This window comes from Vigna umbellata, chromosome 5 (genome assembly GCF_029865625.1).
Source record: "Vigna umbellata cultivar VRB3 chromosome 5, Vumbellata_1.0, whole genome shotgun sequence".
Lineage (NCBI taxonomy): Eukaryota > Viridiplantae > Streptophyta > Magnoliopsida > Fabales > Fabaceae > Vigna > Vigna umbellata.
Genome location: NC_142169.1, coordinates 14,792,815 through 14,814,970, shown reverse-complemented (window position 1 = coordinate 14,814,970; position 22,156 = coordinate 14,792,815). Strand labels below are relative to the sequence as shown.

Below are 22,156 nucleotides of genomic sequence, written 5' to 3'. Positions count from 1 at the left end.
ATTTTGAGATTTAAAGGATTCGAGATAGGGTCTGTAATTCGGAAGATTCAGAGTTGAAGGGGGCAATTCTTGAAGAAGAAGGTTTTAAGTTAATTTGGTCGAAATGAGTGCATGAAGAATTCTAAGTGATGTGGCGTTTGTGGAGTTAACCTAAGGGCTCGAGTTTGAAGTTTATATAGAGTGGTTTCTTGGCAAGGAAGGAAAGCGAAGATGGTGCATCAAGTATAGTTGAACAAAAGATGGAAGCAAGTGTTATGGGAATCCAAGATGTTTGAAAATTGTAAGGGAAAAAGAGATGGCGTTGTTCTTTCATACATTTGAGGTGTGATCATAAGGGAGGATGGATTGTTTCAATTCGATTTTGGGTGATTATGGTCTTTAAAAGAAGTGTTGTTTTTTTTAGAAAGAGAATAAATGGGTATGTATTAGACGTGGTTCAAGTTATAAATGAGAAGAAGAAGGGTTGTAGAAGTCAGATGATTCTAGTGAGGATAAGTGGAGAAGAGAAGATAAATCTTTTGAGTGTAAGGGTTTCGGTTGGTGTTCTATGACAAGTATGGGATTTTTATATCTTGGAGAAGTGGAATTCATTTTGGAGTGGGGTCTTAGGCAGCACCGGTTATGGATTGTTCTTGTTGAAGTTGAGTAGTATAAGAGGAAGGTGGAGTTTTGGTTAGAGCAGCAGTGTTTGGACTCAATGTAATCATAGGGAGAACTACGAGGTTGAAGAATCTCAGAAGAGAAATAAAGGACAAGTTGGAACAATCTAGTATAAGTCATAACAATCAGGAGTGATTTCGGGCATGTTTGTTCTGTGGAGTAGAAGGTAGTGTTGAGAAAAGGAAATGGCAAGGATATCATGGAAGTTTTGAAGAAGGTTTTTCAAGGGCGATCATGTTTGGGTTACGGTTGACATAAGGAAGTGTTCTTTGAGTCAACTAGTGAACAAGGAGGTGTGAGGAATCAGAGTAGCGCAGCGGATGATAGTGAGCATGTGGTTGTCAATAATAGGTATGCATGAAGAGCTTTCATAATTGTGGATGGGTGGTTTGTGAGGGATGAGTTCTTTGAAACAATATTGGTGTTGTTATATGAGAATGAGTGGGAGTGTTCGGCAACCTTCAAGAGTCATAAGTGAGTTTAGGTGAGGAAGAAATAGGTATCAAGTAGAGAAGATAAGTGAGTGACGGTTTCAAGCTTCAGGGTCAACTTCAAAGTAAGGAAGTATTAATGAATTTGGAACATGAAGAGCGGATCGGTGGACGAGAAAGATGATTTAAGTTATGGTTTTGAGTTATAGTGGCAATCTAAAGGTAGGGAAATGTTAATAGAAGGGTTGCACAAAGAGAAGATTCAGGTTCTTGGTTTGACAAGTATTGAATAAGAGTTGGTTGAAGAATATGATGATCGGGGTCTCTAGTGAAATTGTAAAGTGATTTCATTAGTATAATTGAATATTATAACTAGTGGGTTTCTCAAAATGGTTGAGAAAGTGCATATTGGACAATCCTAGTTTGAGATGTATCATAAGTTGATTTGATGTTGATCAAGCTAGTGATCTCAAGTTGAAGAGGTTCCAGATCTAAGTATGAATTACAAGCTAGTGGATTAAGAAATGCATATGGTTCAGGTTAGTGAGATATCGAAGTGAAGCTGGATTGCTCAAATTGGTTTTGACGTTGCAAAGAAGAAGAGTTTTACTTTGGTAATGAGATAATATAAGTGGTGATTCTATAGTCTATGAGTCTAATTTTCGAGGTCGAAAATTTTTGATGTGTGGGAGAATGTAAGGGCCTGTAAATTTATAAAGGGGCCTTTGGGCCTTATGTGGGGCAGCCAGGCCCATCAAACTAAGGCCAACTTGACCTTAGGAGGGGCTCTTCAGAACTCATTTTCTTCCCCTGAACTTCATTTCTCCTTCTCTCTAAAACTCTCATGCCCTAAACTCTCTCTGCCTTCTCTCTAAATTTCCAGCTCTTTGAACCTTTCAATCTTGAGTTGGAGGGTGCTCAGACGTTCATCTCACCGAAGGCTTCCTTTTGAACCGATCGCATTTTCGATTGGACCGGTGAGTCAACTTTTCCCTTCTCTGTCTCCATTCTAAAACCTAGAACATGAAATGCTACTGGTTGTATGTTACTAGGGGGTTTTGTTATAATTTTTGTTTGTTAAATCAAGCTCTAAGAGCTGTTACTGTCACCACCTTGGTGGTTTGTAGGGTTTGGTTGAGTTCTCATTTGGTGAAACACCGTAAAGGAGTGTTCCTATGAGCTTGGTAGTTCGACTCTGAGGTAAGGGGAGCTAGACGTTTTCTTCTGATTTTATTGTATGAGGTGTATGTGTGTTGAAATCTGAACTGTTGTGCTGTTAAAGTTGAGTTTTAAGATTGAATGTGTAGAATAATATGTACTGACATGTTCTTATGTGAAACTGTAAATTATGTTATATGACACTGCCTTGTATGTGAATGTTGTGTGAACCATGAATTGAGGTTGTGACTGAATTTGGGGTTAACCATGTGGTAGTGATTAAATATGATGGAGAGCGTTAATACTGTTATGATGGTCATTTTGGGAGGGACTAAGTAAACTGAGGTAGGAATTTTAGTTACTATGATTGGGAGTGTGATTGAAGTACTGAGATAGTGTAGAGTGGTAAATTGGGACAGGTTGAGAGCACTGTGTTGGTAGGATAGAAGAATCTTAAAAACCTGAGTTGGCACATCCCTGATCATAGAGCAGCCCTGGCCTGGTCCAGTCAGTTGTGACTAGTCATATGTGCTGGCGTCGAAGGTGAGACTGATGCGTTCAGACATCTGATTCTTCTCCGATGACCAATTGGGTTAGGGAGATGTGGTTGAGGTGGAAATCCTGTCTTAGTCGTGTTTAAAATGGTAGAATCAAAATTGGGTCCTTGGGTTGATGAACTTGGAAATTTAAGTTGAAAAACTTGGTAGTAATCACTTTAGAATCATGCTAAGAACGTTTATAATCATCTAGACAAGTTTAATTAGGCGTGATACAAGAATTAGGAGGGTTAGAAGTTGGGGAAATAACTGGAAGTGGTAAGGATTAGTGTGAGTGTGTGATTCTGCAGAATTCACGTTCTGCAGATTATGCAGTGTCGCTATGCGAGTTGTCTCGCATAGCGAGACCCTGTAGAGGGGTGCTCACTGTCTTGGTAATTCGCTGTGCGAGTTGGTGCGCTGTGCGAATTATTAGAGGTTGATGCTCACTGTTTATGGACTCGCCATGATGAATCCTGTCGCTATGCGACTGGTGGTTGTCTGGGATCACTGCCCATTTAATTCGAAGAGCGAGTGGGGTGCATAGCGAGAGGTTTGAGGTGTGATGTATGCTGCGAATTAATTCGCCATGCGAAATAGGGTGCGCTATGCGAATTTTAGATGTCCCTTTGTCAGGAAAATTCGCCCAGCGCATCAAGGGTGGTGCGCTATGCGAATTTTAGCTGAAAAACACTTTCCCGTCAGGGAAATTCGCTCAGCGCACCAAGGGGGGTGCGCTGTGCGAATTATGTGTGACAGATTGAGTGTTTTCGGTGTTTTTGATGTTTTGGGAGTTCCGGATGTCCGTTTCGGATGTTCTTTAGTTCGTTTTAGGGGTTTTGGACCTTTCCGGAACTGTTGGTGATGGTTTCAAAGTTGTTTTCTTTGTCTAAGTATGAGTTTAAGGGGTTCTGTGTTGTTTAGTGGTTCTTCTTGGACTGTTATTGCCTATTAATGTACAGGGAATGGTTTCGTGTGATTTTTTATGACTTGTTAAGTTGTTTGTGGTCTTTTGAAGTATAATTAGTATTATATCTATGTTTGTAAGCAATGTAAAAGTGAAAGTATGTGGTTTCTGAAAAGTATGATGGATGGACGTAATTCCATGATCCTCAAGGAGAGGATACATGGTGGTGTTTTGGGGTTGTATAGAATGATTACATGGTAGCTCAGTTTTGGGGGTCATCCTGAAACTCCAATGGTCTTTCTTCTCATGTAGAGAGGATTGAACATGTGGTGAGGAGTAGCAGGAGGTCCTAGTCTTGGATGCTTCCATATGATCCAAGGTGAGTGATAACGGATTAACCTCGTGACTGTGGCCGGGCGGTAGTGCCCAAAGTTCCACCGGGCGGTAGTGCCCAAGTTTCACAAGGCGGTAGTGCCAGGGCGGTAGTGCCCAAGTTTCATAAAGTCACAACGAGTGCATGACCCGCCATAGCTCGGTAATCATTCTAGTCCGGACGAGTCGGTCTATAAAGTAACAGGTCGGGGTATAAAGTAACAAGTTTTGTAATGCCAATTTACCATGATTGATGAACTTTTACATGTCGTGTGAGTGTGTGAACTATGGTTTAATGAGTATGGCTTAATTGTTCTTTTATATGAATCTATGTATGATAACATGAATTAACTGTGCTATCTGTATAACGTTTTTTTTTTATATCTAGCTCACCCTTGCTTGCTTGTGTTTGTGCATGTTGTATGTGTTTTCTTTTGCAATGATCATCCAATTGGATGTGAGCAGATGAAGAAGAGGTATGTGTGGAGCAAGCACTGGAAGACGGTGATGTTGCAGCTTAGTATGCTTAGGCTTTTGATTTGTAGAACTACTCTGGAGAAAATTTTCAGTGGTCCTCTGTGTTTAAGAGACCAACTCTAATTTTATTTTGGATGACTGTAACTCATATAGTCTGCCTTATGTCTCTAACTGCTTTCCAATATTATAACTGAATGACGTCTTTATTATATATACATGTCGTATATTTTGGGGATGTCACACGCATGTGATACCCGGGCACTGATAAGAGGGCGGGGAGTGACGCCGGTGCAGGGAGCATGGTGCAGGGGGCACAGACAAGGAGCGGCTCCTGGCAAGGCTTCCGGTGGAAGGGACACATGGATGAATCGAACATACACCGGAATGAGAGGGATCTGGAGACTGTGTAGGTATGGGACTATACAGTTGAAGGATAGCTTAAAGGAATTGATTTGACTACTCATATCACCAAAATGCATTTGCTTTTCGGTAGCCTGACTCATAAGAACTCCATGGTTAAGCGTGCTTAGCCTGGAGCAATTCTGGGATGGGTGACCTTCTGGGAAGTTTTCCCGGAAAGTGTGCGAGTGAGGACAAAGCACACTGGAAAGCCTGGTGGTGATCTGTGGGGGCAGTCGATGGTCCCTGTGAGTTGCCGGGACGTTACAGATGGTATCAGAGCCTAGCCTCTCCCAGTACGGTGTGGTTCGAGGACGAACCATTCGGAAGTTGGTGGGCATGTGATACCCGGGCACTGATAAGAGGGCGGGGAGTGACGCCGGTGCAGGGAGCGGAATGAGAGGGATCTGGAGACTGTGTAGGTATGGGACTATACAGTTGAAGGATAGCTTAAAGGAATTGATTTGACTACTCATATCACCAAAATGCATTTGCTTTTCGGTAGCCTGACTCATAAGAACTCCATGGTTAAGCGTGCTTAGCCTGGAGCAATTCTGGGATGGGTGACCTTCTGGGAAGTTTTCCCGGAAAGTGTGCGAGTGAGGACAAAGCACACTGGAAAGCCTGGTGGTGATCTGTGGGGGCAGTCGATGGTCCCTGTGAGTTGCCGGGACGTTACACTGAGCGCCTTCTGATTATTGTTGGGTGGTCAAAGCTCGAGAGCTCGATATCTTGTCCATGGAGCTTAAAAGGCTCGACCATTTGATCCTAGAGCTCGGCTAAACCGTCCTTAAGCTTGGCTAGACAGTCCTACAGCCAGGGAAGTATGTTCCTGACCTTATTAGGTCCATTTGAATGATCTTTAGAGCTTATTATGTTGATCTGGAACTTTTCTTGCTAGATCTTAAGAGTATTGCTCTTGTTGATGGGTCCATTGGTTAGACCCAACTCATCATCATCTCCTTCTTGAAAAGGATTTGTCCTCAAATATGGGGGACCATCTTTATTTTGAAGAAACTTGGCTATATTGTTGAGGAAGCTCCTAACATTCTTAGGAGGAGGCCATTCATTACTGGCTTTATTTCTTTTGAGGTCCACATGAACCGCTCTTTGACCAAATTTCATTCTATAATAAGCATCAAATATAATCTTAATTAATTTTGATCTACCAAACAAGATATATAAAAAGGTAACACTAGAAGAATGTCTTCATAAAAACTTTTATTTTTTTCTTGAGTTAGCTGTAATCACAGGGTAACACTAACTCAAGATGTGATTTGGAAATTATTGTTGAGGAGTTTGAAATATTAGAGTATGGAGTTGAAACATTTTCAAAAGAGAAGTTAAAAATTGAATAATTGCAGAAAAGATTAAGGATTGGACGACTCCCTTTAAAGTCCTTGAACCCATTATAATTGTTGGAGTGGTAGGTGCCTTCAATAGCACTTCCTCCTTGAGGATAATCTCTTTACCCTCCTTCTATCTTCTCTTAAGCTCTTCTTCTTCTTCTTCTTCTTCTCTCCATATTCTCTTCTTTCCTCCTCATTTTTCTTTCTTTTTTCTATTCTCTCATTTTTCCTTCTATGTTTCTCCTCTCTAACTCTTTTTGCTCTTAAAATTTCTACTTCTATAAGCTTTAGAGCTTCTTTTTCTTTCTCTTCTATCTCTCTTAATTTCTCTTCACTCTTTCTAATTTCTCTTTTTTTTTTCCATCCAAGAAGAGTCTTTCAAGTTTTTCTTCAAACTCAACTTCTGTACGAAAGAACTCACTTACTCCTTTAATGAATTCCTTTCCCTCTTTAATGAATTATCTCATATACCCTTGGTTTCTCTCAAATGAAGGAGAAACAAAAATTCTTTTCATGCAAACTATTAATTCACTCCAATCTTGAATGGATAATTTTCTACCTCTCTTAACACTATTTTTCCTTTCACTCTAACATTCACATGCATACACATCGAGCTTAGAAATGAATATACTAATAATGTAGGATTTACTATTTCTAGCAAAGAATGGATGCAACTCTTCAACTTTCCCTTCCCAAGCTAAATATGATATTACACTTATATCCTCACCAAAGAAAGGAATACCTCTCTCAACTTTATACTATAATTAATCCTTAATCCTATTGATGACTACATATTTATATCCTCATTTAGCCTTTAGTATTGGATTCTTAATTGATTTTTCTACTTTAATATAATATTTTAATTACGATTTCTTATAATTGGGTTTGTTTAGAATGAGATACAAAATCATGTTAAAAATAACTTTTTAGTTGCATAGATGTTTTTTTGGATATTTTGAGGTGTGTTAGTGCAGTTGCACTTAAGTTGAGCTCTTTGAGGTGTGGAAATAAATTGGGTAAAGTGGCATACATTTGAAAGATAAATCCAAGAATAGAAATAATCAAGATCACAAGAATTCAATCCAAGAATAACATGAAAAACTGAAGAAATTTAGCTAAGCCAAGAAGAGGGAACAAACAACAAAAATTGAATCTTTCGATTTTCTCTATTTTGTTTACTTAAAGGGCTTTATTAATTGATAAATATTTATGATTAAAAATAATTTCGAGAAAATATATCTTAAGATATTTTATTTGATATATTTAAATAATTACCTTATTTAACTATACCAATAAATATCAAAAGATAATATTTGTCAAATCTTTTTTAATATAAGCAATATATTATCAAATATATTTAGATCTTCACAACAAGCAAATATATCTTGAAGATATTGCATTATTTAGAAGATAATTGGAGAATAAAACATTACCATAAAGAAGATTACATCAACAAAAAAAGGCTGAAACAAAGCTTAATCTAATTTCTATATAAATAGACTTAGGGAAACATATTACGGAGCTTAGGAACCTTTTGGGGTTCCAATTTCGTCCCTTCTCTCTTATCTCATGTTCTCCACCATCTCTTCTTATAATTTCATGGTATTTCAAAATTTCATGGAGTGTTAAGACTATAGGGTTGATTCTACTGTAATTTCTTAACTGGATTCTACGGTTAGATGGATAAATTTGTTTACTCTTTTGATTCTTGTTGTGATTTATTTTTATCTACGTCTCTTGCTTCTTAACTAAGTAAAAGTAATGATTTTTACATTATATCAAGTTAGAATGGTGTTAAATCTACATAACATATCAATCATATGAGTCCAAGGGTTTTTATTTTTAATTGAGAATTTACTTTGAATAAAGTTAGGAACTTTCATTTGATTGAATGAGTTTTTTCTAATAATTGAGAATGTACTTTGATTAGTGGTAAAAACTTTAACAAGAATTAATCAAGAATGTACTTTGGCTAATTAGCTTTTTGCTCTGTATAAGAGATAAAATAATAGACATGATTAGACATAATAATATTTACTTAAGAATGTAATTTGGTTAAAATTAATAATGCCAACAAACTAATTGAGAATATACATTGATTTATTTTAAAATCTAACACAATAATTAATTGAAAAGAGGGTTTAAAGTTAATTTACATTGATTAATTTGAAAATCTAACACAAGGTATTATCTGCTTTGGAGTCTGGAGCTCAACCACAATTTTGTCCTTAAAAGGTGTCTCGGAGGATGGAAGGTGGAATGAGTATTTAAATTGTCTTTCGCCTCGACTCTTAAGTGATGTGGGACTATTGAGCGTACGAGAACAAAGCCCTCAATTGATGTCTATGGGAAATGAGGGTTCATCTCCAATGGAGGGCTTAAGGGAATTGATGGTTCATCTTTAGAACCTCATTTTCAACCTCACGATAGGCGTCAATGTTCCGATCCCAAGTCCGTCGATTATTATCGTCAGGGTCAATCACCGCCCATATGCGGTATTGTTCGCTTTGGAATTTGGAGTTCTGTCATAATTTTATCCTTAAGGGTGTGTTTACTTTGAAGGAAGGATTTAGGGGAGAGTGAGTAAATGGATTTGAGAAAATTTGAGGGTGAATTAATTGTTGTTTATTTGAGTGGATTTGGAGGTAAATAAGAGTGGATTTGGAAATAAAATTTGTGAAAATTAGTGTAGGATTTGATTGATGTGACAAATAAAAAAAATTGTTTAATTGGTAGAAATTAAAGATTACCAAAATGTCGCTAGTTATTAAAGTAATATAAAATGATAATTGTTAATGTTATATTTAATTGTAAAAATGTTTATAAAGAGTAAAAAAATAATATTAACAAACAACTTTGGCTAGAATGATTATTTATGACTTTCTTGTGATTTCTTGAAGAGCAAGTTTGTTGTGTATTTAAAGGGCTGATCAATTCTGCACACTTGGGTGTAACTGTGAGATCAGAGTCTACAATCTTGTGAAGATTGGATTGAGGTTCCCTGTTGTGACTACATGAAGAAGAGTGTGCGACGTTCTTGACTTTGAGAAGTGTCTCAAAGGGTTTAGACAACAGGAGAGGGGATTCTTGCTGCTAGTCTGGTTACTGTACTTCCTATATTTGATTAAATGGTTAGAGAGGTGTTTTATATTTTTGAAGTGAGGTCTCTATAAAAACCTTGTTATAAAAACCTTGATCATTATAGTGCATTTGCTTCTTGTGGTTGGAAGGACACTGGATGTAGGCAGGTTGGCCGAACTAGTATAAAAAGCAGTGTTTGAATTTTTTGATCCCTACTCTTTTACTTTTAATCGACTTTACTCTGTACTTATTCGATTAAGTTTTCGCTGCATTAGAAAGTTTTTTACCTTGCGTTTCAAGAAAGCTTTAAAGGAATCACCTTTTGAGAAAAAGATTTTAAAAAGACTTTGTTTTTAAGTTTCACTAATTCACCCCCCCCCCCCCCCCCCTCTTGGTGTCAGAAATTGAGTCATTCTATTTTAACAAAGAGGATATATTTTCAAATACAATACAATCTGTGACACTTGAAAGTGTTTCTCTCTTTGCCAAGACTTCTCTCTCAAAAGATATTGAGCATTAGATGATGTAAGAACACTTTGAGGTTTTCTCTCTTTTCTCGTTGATATTCTTCTTATGTTATTTTGTACTTTTTTTATCAACACTTTCAAAAACTTCTAATATGTATGTGTGTATGTGTGGGGGGGGGGGGGGGGGTGCTTTTGACTGTTGAAGAGTTGGTAGCCTTTAGATCTCTGAAGTCTGACTTTAGTATACTTTTTAGGGTGATTGGTGCATATTTATGCCATTATTTAGCCTTTAATAATGGATTCTTAATTGGTTTTTGTACTTTAAAAGAATATTTTAATTAGGATTTGTTATAATTGGGTTTATTTAGCATGAGATCCAAAAACATGTTAAAAATAACTTTTTATGTTCTTTGGATTTTTTGAGGTGTGTCAATGAAGCTATAGCTATTTGAGCTCATTGAGATGTGAAAATAAATTGGTTAAAGTTTCATGAAACCTTAAACATAAATCAAAAGATAAAAAATAATCAAGACTACAAGAAGTCAATCCAAACATAACATAAAAAAGTGAAGAAATTTGGCTAAGCCAAAAAGAGGGAACAAACAATAAAAAATGGATCTTGCAATTTTTTCTATTGTTTCTACAACAAGGCTTTGATAATTGATAAATGTTTATGATAAAAGATAATTTGGGGAAAATATATCTTAAGATATTTTATTTTTATTGTTAAATAATTACCTTAGTTAACTATATCAGTAAATATCAAAAGATAATATTTGCCAAATCTTTTTGAATCTAGAAAAGATATTCTGAATTTTTTTTTAGATTTCCACAACAATCAAATATATCTTGAAGATATTAGATTATTTAAAAGATAATTGGAGGAGATTACATTATTAGAAAGGATATTATAATAAAAGAAAAGCCCAATCTAATTCCTATATAAAGAGACCTAGGAAAACATCTTAGGGGAGCTTAGGAACCCTTTAGGGGTTCAAATTTCTTCATCCCTCTCTTCTCTCATGTTCTCCACCCTTTCTTATTTTGTTTTCATATTATTTCTACATTCCATGGAGTATTAAGCCTCTAGGGTTGATTCTTCTGTAATTTCTTAATTGGATTCTAAGGTTAGATGAATAAATTTGTTTGTTCTTTTTTATTATTGTTGTGATTTATTTTTATCTATGTCTTTTGCTTCTTAATAAAGTTAAAGTAATGATTTTTACATTAAAGTGAGTTAGCATGGTGTTAAGAGCTTTTTCTCATAACCTTAAGCAAAACTTGAACTTTTACGGTGTGACAAGACAAATGACTTCAAGGAAACATTTCCAGAATGTTCTTCTTCTCTCACAATGTTTTTTTCTTAGATGCCGTGATTCTAATCATATCTTTCTACTTTATTTATCTTCACGGATATCAAGAAACAAAGTATATAAGTACTAAGAGACTTTATCATCTGTCATTTCACTAATAAATACATCATTTGTGTATATTCATTAGGTATAATCATAAAATGTTTTTCTTCAAGACTAAACCATTTAGTCGTCACTTATCCAACGATATTCTTCTATAGAAGGCTTTGTTTGATATAAAACTGTTTGGATTGAAACATTTCTTTAATTCATAATGGTATATAAGAATTGAACTTTTATTTTCATAAGAGGCTAGCTTATTTTGCAGTTTTCTTTATTTTTTCTACCAAAAGGGCTTTGATAATTGATAAATGTTTATGATTAAAGATAATTTGGGAAAAATATATCTTAGGATATTTTATTTGATATTGTTAAATAATTACCTTATTTAACTATATCAATAAATATCAAAAGATAATATTTACCAAATCTTTTTTAATCTAGCAAATATGTTCTCAAATATTTTTAGATCTCCATAATAATCAAATATATCTTGAAAATATTGGATTGTTTAGAAGATAATTGAAGGAGATTACATTATGATAAAGAAATTACAACCATAGAAAAGCCTGAAACAAAGTTCAATCAAATTTCTATATAAAAAGACTTAAGGAAACACATTAGGAAAGATTAGGAACCCTTTGGGGGTTCAAATTTTGTCCTCCCTCTCTTCTCTCATGTTCTCCACCTTATCTTCTGTTTTCATGTTATTTCTATATTTAATGAGTGTTAAGCCTTTGGGATTGATTCTTCTATAATTTCTTGATAGGATTCTAAGGTTAGATGAATAAATTGATTTGTTCTTTTTTATTCATGTTGTGATTTATTTGTATCTATGTCTTTTGCTTCTTAATCAAGTGAAAGTAATGATTTTAACATTATAGCAAGTTAACATGGTGTTAAATCTACATAACTTATCAATCATATGAGTCCAATGATTTTTATTTTTAATTGAGAATTTACTTTGATTAAAGTTTGGAACTTTCATATGATTAAATGAGTTTTTGCTAATAATTGATAATGTACTTTGATTAGTGGTAAAAACTTTAACAATAATTAATCAAGAATGTACTTTGGTTAATTAACTTTTTGCTTGATATAAGAGGTAAAAGAATAGATATAATTAGGTATAGTAATATTTACTTGAGAATGTAATTTGGTTAAAAGTAATAATGTCAACAAACTAATTGAGAATTTACATTGATTAATTTGAAAATCTAACACAATAATTAATTGAAAAGAGGGTTTAAAGTTAGATTACTTTGACTAATTTGAAAATCTAACACAAGGTATTATCTGCTTTGGAGTCTCGAGCTCCGTCACAATTTTTTCCTTTAAAAGTGTCTAAGAGGATGGAAGGTGAATGAGTATTTAAATTGTCTTTGATGTCGACTCCTAAGTGATGTGAGACTATTAGGCGTATGGGAACATAAGCCCTCAATAGAGGTATAAGGGAAATGAGGGTTCATCTCCAATGGAGGGCTTAAGGGAATTGATGGTTCATCTTTAGAACCTCATTTTCGACCTCACGATAGGTGTCAATTTTCCAATCCCAAGTCTGTCGACTATTATCGTCAGGGTCAATCACCACCCATATGTGGTGTTGTCCGCTTTGGAATTTGGAACTCCATCATAATTTTATCCTTAAAAGACGCCTTAGATGGTGGAAGAAAAAAGACATTTAAAATCCTTTAATTTCAACTCCTAAGTGATGTGAGACTATCAAATGTATAAGAATATATATATATATATATATATATATATATATATATATTATTAATTTATTTTTTATTTATCTAAAATATTATTTCTCTAAAACTTATAACTTTTTATTTACGGAAATTACCATTTACATTGCAATAGAAAATAAATCAAATCTCTTATTATTTTCTTTAATTATTTTATATGTGAAGTTGTCTTCACATGTGTGAAATTTGATTGAAAAATGACTTTGTACTTCAAGATGACAGTACTTGGAGGTAAGAAATAATTATGTTTGATATAACTCTGTAATCATTTATGTAATCACTAGTTTATATATATATATATATATATATATATATATATATATATATATATATATATATATATATATATATATAACATATATAACATATATTTCTTATTATTATAAGTTATAAACTTTCTTATTAAACATATTACTAAATTTGGTCTAATAAAATAAGTTTGACGTTAAATTATTCAATTCATATTAAACACTTAAGATTTAACCATATTTATGCGTCAAAACACCCTTATAGAGATTTGATATACATTATTTTAGGGTTTTAGAAAAAGTGATTTATTTTTCATTGTTGAATAAAAGATTAGCTATATTATAGTTAGAATTGGAAAGATAACCTTTATCCAAAAAAAGAAAAAAAAGAGATAAGAAGGGAGAAAGAATACCAAAGAAATCGTAAGAAAGTCATAGAATCCTAAACTTTCTCAATTATAAATTTGATCCTTAAGTTTTATAAAATTTTAATCTCTTAATTTAAATTATATATAATTTTGGTTTGTTAGATTTGTTAATGATTAATTATCTAAAATGTTATTTAATTTAGAATTTTGATTATACAAAATTATTTTATAACAAAATTAGAGAAAAATGCATTAGATGAATATAAGATGTTACGAGGTTGAGGTGAAATATGAGAATGTGATAGCATGCGGTATGATAACGCATGAGGAATGCATGGTGGTCCTGCATTTATGAGAGAAGATCATTAAACAGTTGAAATTCAAAGATCTCAGAATGAAACACAACAAGTCCCCACTTCTGTTGCCCCAAACTAAACCCTAAATCCCAAATTAATGTCAATGGATTGGATGATTGTGTGCTATTCAAAAAGGTAGAAATGGATGGATACAATCACCCACCACACAAATGCTCTGCTCATGTCACCCACTGAAACAAAAAAAAAAAAAAAAAACACCCTCCAATGCATATTTCTCATCTTCATTTCATCCCTCCATCTTTCATTCTAAACAATTCTTTCAGAATCTGTGGATAGATTGTGTTTGAACTTTTTCCAAGGAGATGAGAAATTGATATGTAGAAGTGGAAATGTTGTTTGGGATCTCATAATTGTATGTGGTAATTGAATTCAATGTTTGAAATTGATGAGAAAAGGTTCATCTACATGAACATGGCAGCCATTTGTTTTTCAGTGGTTTGTAAGTTAGTGGAGGTTGAGAAGTTCTCAATTGCTTTGAAGTGTACCATGTTTATTCTCCATGGTCAAACTGAAAGCTACATGGTCCACACAAACACCTAAAAATCTGTAACAAAAACACATCAAATGGGCTTTGAAGTGGACTTTTACCGAATTTCTCTCTTCCGGAGAAACATGGGTAGGCCCACTCAAGACCCACAGGTTAAAAGAAAACATTAGTCAAAGGCTGCTACATCAGAAAAAAGAAGAAGCTACTAACAAGAATATTATGGACCACGAAATTCAATTTTTTCAAGATCAATTCTAATGTCACAAACTACTAAGATGAAACATTCTGTAAACACAGTTTGTATTTCAAAAATAATCACAGTGTGTGGTGCGTAAATTATTGTTACAAGAAGGAAACAAAAAGATTATTCTTAAAAGACATTTAATTCGTTATGTGAGAATTAGTATTTTCTAAAGGGAAAAATAACTTTATATTGCTCCAGCAGCCATTGCAATAACTTTATATTGCTCTTCTTCATAACGATCCTTAGATACTGGTAACATAGGATGGCATTATCTAGGATTAATCGCTAATGTATGATTATCTTAAGTCCATTACATTTATGAAGTATAAATTATATATATAATATGTCTTACTTAAGAGTTAAAATATCTTTTGTAAGTCATAAAAACATTTCATAGTGACAACTTGAAAATTAACATAAAGACTATCAACTTAGTAATAGTGTTACGAGAAATCTTGCTCTTATAAGAATATCTCTACTCTTATAGTGAAAAGATTTAACTAGTTTTCGAAAACAATAAGAAAAGAGAGTTGAATTAACTAGGTTTTTTTAGGACTTAATTTGTAAGACTTATATCTAAGAAATAGTTTATATATTCTCAAAATATTACCAAAGACATTAAAATATTATTATTATTGTTGTTATTATTATTATTTATTATTTAATTAGTTAATTAGATTGTTGAGTTGTTTTGAACAACCTAAGAATAACATTTTTAATTGTTTTACTTCGACTTATTAGCTAAATAGGTTGGTATAACTTATGTTTGATGTGAGTTACGTTGCATACCTCTAATGAGTGGTCTAGTTTATTTTCTCTTGTATTATGAAATAACATATACTACAAGACAAAAGAATGGACACAGGTTGAGTTTGGAGTGATATTTTAGGTTTAAAGACTACTTTAGAAATGAAAGTTTAAAACATTTTTTTCAATATTATATATCTAACATTAGAGATAATATATCTAGCATATATGCAAATGTTTGAATTGACAGATATGAGATAGGAAAGATGAGAAGAGAGAGAAAAAAAAGAGAGAAGGGAGATTATGTTTTCTTTAAAATTTCATTCATGTATCTATATTTATAAAACTTCTTTTTTATAGATTTGAAAGTTATTATGAAATTAAAACTCTAACTAAATAAGTTATAAATAAAAAAAAGTTATTTGACAACTTTCATTTTTCTTAATTTAATCAAGAAGAGTGAGATAAAAGGAAGAAAAGGAATAAGAGTTGAATATACGGTTAATTGATATGAGAAACAGTGAAAAAAACAGAAAAAAAAAAGCAAAGTGGGAATTAGAGGGAAAAGGGTTTTTCTATAAGTATGCTTAATTTAAAAGAAAATAAAGAAAAAGAAAGTAAAAGAAAAGAAAGAAAGAAAAATTAAGAGTATTTTTAGGGTGTTTGATCGAACAAAAATGAATGAAAAGAATGTTTTTTTTTCTTGCTTGAATGTGTAGAAAGTGAATAATAGAATGTTTATAAAAAAACATAAATATTCATTTAAAAAAAGAAGAAGAAAAGTAATAGAAAGTTATTACTCTTGTTATTCACACCTCTCTCCTTACCTTTTTGTTCCAAATATGGATGAAATAATTTTTGATGAGGGTCTCAAACAAGAATCCTCCCTCATTTGTTATTGATTGAGGGAGAAAAAACAAAAGTTCCATTGCAACCACCATAATATAAAATTTTATTCACCCTCAATTTTCCCATAGCTTTTTTTTGCTCAAAGTTTACATTGAAATTTTAACTACTTATTTAGAAAAACGATGTAAAAATTATTTTGAGAGTTTTGATTTCACCTAACTGAAAAGAGATAGGCACAAACAGAAAAGAAAGTATGCAGGCCAAGTAGACACAGAGAACTAAGAGTAGGAGGAAACAAAAAGAGAAAAGAATGAGAGAGAAAGAGAGCAGGAAATGGTTCTTTCCATAATATTTGTTCTACCATTTTGAAAAAGCAAATAAATTTTTATTCTTCTTTGAGAATTAAGCCACTAAATATGCTAAGAGCTTCTTTTTTTCCTAATTCTATTTTTACTAAAAATAAAACATTACCATAAGAGGGGGTTTTGTAACAGTTAATATATAGAGAGAACATAAAAAACGTCCACGCCTGAAACTGAAACGTATTAAGTCAATTCTTGGCATTTTATGCAATAGTAAAAGCAGTGCTTTTTGTGTACCAAACCTTCACTCCAATACTGCTGTTTTGTGTATATAGGTGGCTCAAAAGATGATTGAAAATCGGTCCCACTCTTTATTGGACGCAATTCTGAGTGGTTGTAAACCCAAACTTTACGAACCAAAACCTTCTGAATTTCGGCAAATTAGGCGACGCAAAAGAATATAAGAGTGTTAAATGCATCAAACTCTTCCTTTGTGATAGTCTCATATGTCATAAAAATCTTCAATAGAATGAGTATTTGTCATGTTTAACTAACTTGTTGCCACTTAAAGCATAACTTCCGTAGTCAAGATAGATAAAATTATTCTCAAAGGTATCTTCAATTTACATAAAGCCCAAGTAATCGTCTTGCAATGAAATTCTGCAAACCAGTTGTTGTAAGCTATTTAAATGTCTTCGACAACATAATACTCTTTTGCTATTTCCATATATAGATTAAACTTTTCAAAATGAGTTCAACACTGTTTGTCTTGAACATCAACTATTGTAAGATTTGAGGGTTTTCGTCCTCCTCTATAAATTCAAATCTTCTATCGGAGAGCTTCTTTCTGCACCTCCATACATTTCTACTTGCATTGCCATATAGTTGTATAATGACTTATTTGCCCTTATTTTCTTCCTTCTCCACCAGGCACCCCTCCCCCTTGCTTCACCTTCTTCCCCACCAACGCACCCCTCTTTCCCAATCTTCATCTTTTTCTTCTTATTAAAAAATGCATTTCAGGTTGCACAATTGTAATCCAAATTGTACATTCTGGAATTCAAGGATTGTGCATTTCGGAACTCATGAAAATCCTAAACTAGAGGGTAAAATTAAAATTTTCAAGTGTATGGAGTGCATGATGAAATTATGGAGTTGCAGGAAGAACCAGCCCTCACAGGGTATGGAGACCAATGATAATAAAACAAGGTCAATCTGATACTAAAAGAGCTCCTTCCATGCAAGGGTCTATGAAAGGGGGTTGGGCTTGGACCCATATGTAAAACCTTTGTGACTCGGCAACAACCCTGATGTTAAAACTTTAGAAATTATAGAATCGTTTGACATTAGGCATTGATCTTTTCTACATGCACCACTAATAATTTTCTCCTTCGATTCAATAGTTAGATTGATTATTGCTTTTAGAGAAAGGGGTTGGAATCTACCAATATTACTACCCATCATTAACCAATGGGTAGATTTTACTCCTTTTCTCTACAAGATTATGTCAAATTTTCGATTCAATTACAGATATATGAGGGACTTAGCATCATTGAGATTTTAGAAGATGAAATTAAGTTAAAGAAATACATTTCGTCTTCTATAATCCGAAAGTTTATATCAGGGAGTTCAACAGAGAGGAAAATGCTCATGGTAGCTGAAAGATACGAAAATAATCAATCTAACTATTGAATCGAAGGAGTGTAATATAACAGTTCTTCCTCGAGAAAGGAAACTGTAACTTTTCAGAACAGAGAAAAATATTGGTGTAATTTAAGAACCTTTACGAAGCATAATGTACACCAATCCATGAAGATTTCTGGTCACGAACCGTACAACAACCAAACACGTACAAATGCTCAGCCATTATTTATGTCACTCAGCAAGACAAACATATTATGTCCTATAGATAAAGTAAATGCAACCAATAGTCGAAAAGTCTAGACCCAATACTCCCCCTCAACTGCCCTCCACAAAATGATGAGTCTGCTGATAGAAACAAAAAAAGCTCACATAATTGAAATCCTTAACAGAAGCTCTCAGTGTAACAAAGTATCTGCTTGGCATCGTTGTGAAAGTTATTGCTTCTTGAAGAACACTTTCTTCTTTAATTATTTATTTTCTATAAAGCTTCTACAAAAATAACCTATTATGTTTAAAAAATCTGTTTGTACCGTTAGATGGTGAAGCTTGGTGTAACAAGGTCAATACATTTTCCCTTCAATGTCATTGGTTCAGTTGCCAAAATAGCTTTTCTGCTCATGGGAGTAAGGGTGTATAAATCTAACCCTTCAGAGACCTGGCATAATGGCAGTCTTGTGTGGCATGCACAAGGTTGTAGTTTTTCTTTTCTCCTATTTCTATTTTTACTTCCTTAGAAAAGCACCGATTTCATGTTTATCTTTAATATGCTTCTGATGTCATGCCACTTAAAAGTGCCTTTATATTTTTGGCTCTTTTGAGAAATAAAACAAGTTCCTTTACCTCAACTGAAAAAGCAACATTTGTTAATTGTTTGTGGGCTTATTTCAAACACACGTTCAGATGTAAAATTTGATAAACAAGTCATAAAATTTTACGCTAATTTGTTTTCAATATATACACAGCAGAGAATAGCATTATACTAACAGAAAGGTGTACTTGTTCACATAAACTTAAAGTATGAAGGCGATATAATTTATTATTGCTTATTTTGAACTTAGGCTCCCTATTGCAGCAGATTACTCGACAGTAACTTTTTTCCAAGCACATAGTGCGATCAGGAATATCTTCATTTTCTTTATTAAATACCTATTAACACCTATGAATACTGTCTTCAATGAACACAATAAGAATTATTTTGCAGAAAATTTGGCTATAGAGGGTCTACATCTGAACTAATTACCTGTAAAATTTATTTAAAGTTTATCAGACAGCATTAAAATAAATTGTGTAGATCATACAAAACATTGAAGTTCTCACACACTTATTTTTGGAATATATGTGAAAGTCAAATGATGAGTTCACCTTGCAAACAATGTCGCAGAAAATGGAAGAATTATGATGAATATACAACAGAGCTTCAGAGAAGAAACTGAGGCAAGACTTTATTTTAGTAGTTTAGTCTTTAGAAACATCTCTAGTTGATAAAATTCATTGAACCATATGAACTAAGCTCAGCACATTTAAACGGCATCTAGGATAGGCTCAACAACAGGGATAGTGGGGGAGGATTTTGGATTTTGCTCAACTAGACCTTGCCCCACATCTTAGGTGATGAAGACCCAAGATTCCAAACCTAACAGATTCCGATGCCCCCTCATATCATATAACTTCACAGTTTGCGATCACTAGCAAACTAGAGAAGCCCAGCTACAATCTACAAAATGGTATAACTAAGTACACAAACACAGAATCAAACAAGATATGCATATTTCTAACACAATGGGTCTGTAAGAATTTATGAAACAGTAAGAAATACAGACTTCATTCATAAGAAGTACACTACATTCCTATTAAATTCAATATTTAAAATGGGGCAAGGAATCTTCTTCTCAAGTATTTTGCCATTCACAGAATCAATTGGAGTCAGTTTAGAAGAATATAGGCCTCAGAAATTTCTCTAAAACCAAACATTCTCTCTCAGATTAGTGTTCGTTCCAATTACCTCAAAACATCACTATCCATACACTACCTACCAAGAACGGTAAAGTTAAAAAGAAAAAAAAAGGCTACATCTAGCACTTGCACAAATTTATCTGAGCAGAATTTCTGAACAAAAAGCGCATTGTGCGCGAAGAAAACAAAGAACTCTTCTTTCTCACTGTAGACAAAGCTATATCTCTCCAGAAAAACCCTCACTAACCTGTGCAGAACTCAAGCATCACTGTCGTCGCTATCGTCTTCATCATCGCCGAGGCCGCCTACGGCCGCTTTCCCCGCGTCATCAGAAATGCGCACTCCTGCACTCGCCGCCCCTGTCCGTCCCCGAGTCCTGGACGGCAGAATGTTATTCAAATCGACCTCCGTGAGCGGGTCGTCGGAGAAGTCACTTCCGTCGTCATCGGAAGCGTCGTCATCACTATCGTCGTCGGAATCATCATCATCCTCGTCTTCTTGTACCATTTTCCCTTTTCCCTTGTCTTGACGCGAAATCCCTTTCCCCTTTCGGTCCTCTTCCTCTTCCTCTTCCTCGTCGTCGTCGTCATCGTCGTCTTCATCCTCGTCGTCGTTTTGGTGCTCCTCGTTGTCGTTTTGGGGGTTCTTTTCTTCGACGTCGTCGTTTTGGATTTCTTTGTCGTCTTTGTCGGGTTCCTTAGGGTCGGAGGAAGAAGTGGGAGGCTGGGAAGTGCTGTGGTCAGCACTAGGTTGGGGTTCGTGGGTTTGTTTGAGGCCGGGAGTAGCGAGCTTTGCAATTTTGGATGGGAGATCTAGAAGATCAGGATCGGACTTACGCTTCGGGGGTAATGTGGGTTCATTGGGGTCGTTTGGTCCAGCCATGAATGTGAATGTGAAATAAAAATGGTGAATAAGAGGAATTAGGGTTTTGTGGAGAAGGAGGATAAGTAGAATTAGAATCGGCGACAACAGTCTGGTAAGTACAAATAGTTTCACTGACTGTCACCGAATGGCTTCAACCCAAACAGCGGAACCTAACTAAAGGTAAAATTTTCTTACACCCTTTCGTAAGCAACATTTCCCGGAACTTAAATAACACCAGATAAAGAAAAGGTAAAATTAAACTTAAAATATAGGTACTTCTAAAAATGAAATAATTAAATTAAGATTATACAAAATTGATTTTTTTCCCTTATAATTAACCATTTGATAGTGGTAATATATATATTGTTATTACTTTGCATAGCTTGTTTTATTGAAATTAATGAATTATTTTGTTTTTATTTGGTTTGGATTTTGAGTATGATGAAACTGGTTAAATTTTAAATGTCCTTTTCACCTAGTGTTGATGACATAAGTGAAAGTATAAAAAAATATTCAATTGGCATATACTTTTTTATTTGAGTTCTTTATATATAGTTTTGAAAAAATATGATCGTTTGTGTCTTGAGATAATAATAATAATCATCTCATAAAATATGAGTACAACAATTATATATATTGAATACTTATTAATTAGTTAAAATTATTGTGAGGAGTTTAAAGTTCTATCAGGTACAAATAAGGGTTAGATATGTACATAAGATTCCAAACTAAAAAGTTTTGAAGCACGTCACAAAATGTCCTTTAATGATTTTCTTAACCTAGTTTGTTTCTATCTACTAAAAAATGAGTAAAGTTTTTTGTTGTAGCATTGACGGTTTGACTGAGGTAAACTTGACTGCTTTAGACAGGTGGATTGTGAGTAGGTCGGGCTTTAAATGGTTGACTTTAGTTAGAATGATGTTTGACGTTTGTCCTTTCAATTTATGTGTTGTATTAATGAGGGGTTTTGAGTAATGATTCCTCTAAGCGTGTAAAGTACTTTTTCACATTTAATGCAATTGACTTCCTTGTTGATGTGTCATCCATTTATTGGCGTGATAGGGAAGGCTTGAAAT

General features: G+C 33.9%; 1 protein-coding gene and 1 long non-coding RNA gene across 2 annotated transcripts; one reads left to right on the top strand and one right to left on the bottom strand.

The window, feature by feature from the left end:
* Positions 1-1,885: 1,885 nt before the first annotated feature.
* Positions 1,886-4,731, top strand: LOC148197784 (uncharacterized). Its single transcript, XR_015786799.1, has 3 exons — positions 1,886-2,068; positions 2,219-2,291; positions 4,530-4,731. It is a non-coding gene; the product is annotated as an uncharacterized LOC148197784 (long non-coding RNA).
* Positions 4,732-20,010: 15,279 nt separating this feature from the next.
* Positions 20,011-21,242, bottom strand: LOC148197783 (uncharacterized). Its single transcript, XM_088115461.1, has one exon. It carries the CDS (start codon positions 21,096-21,098, stop codon positions 20,475-20,477), a length of 624 nt encoding a protein of 207 aa, XP_087971587.1. The 5' UTR covers positions 21,099-21,242; the 3' UTR covers positions 20,011-20,474.
* Between the last annotated feature and the right edge of the window lie 914 nt (positions 21,243-22,156).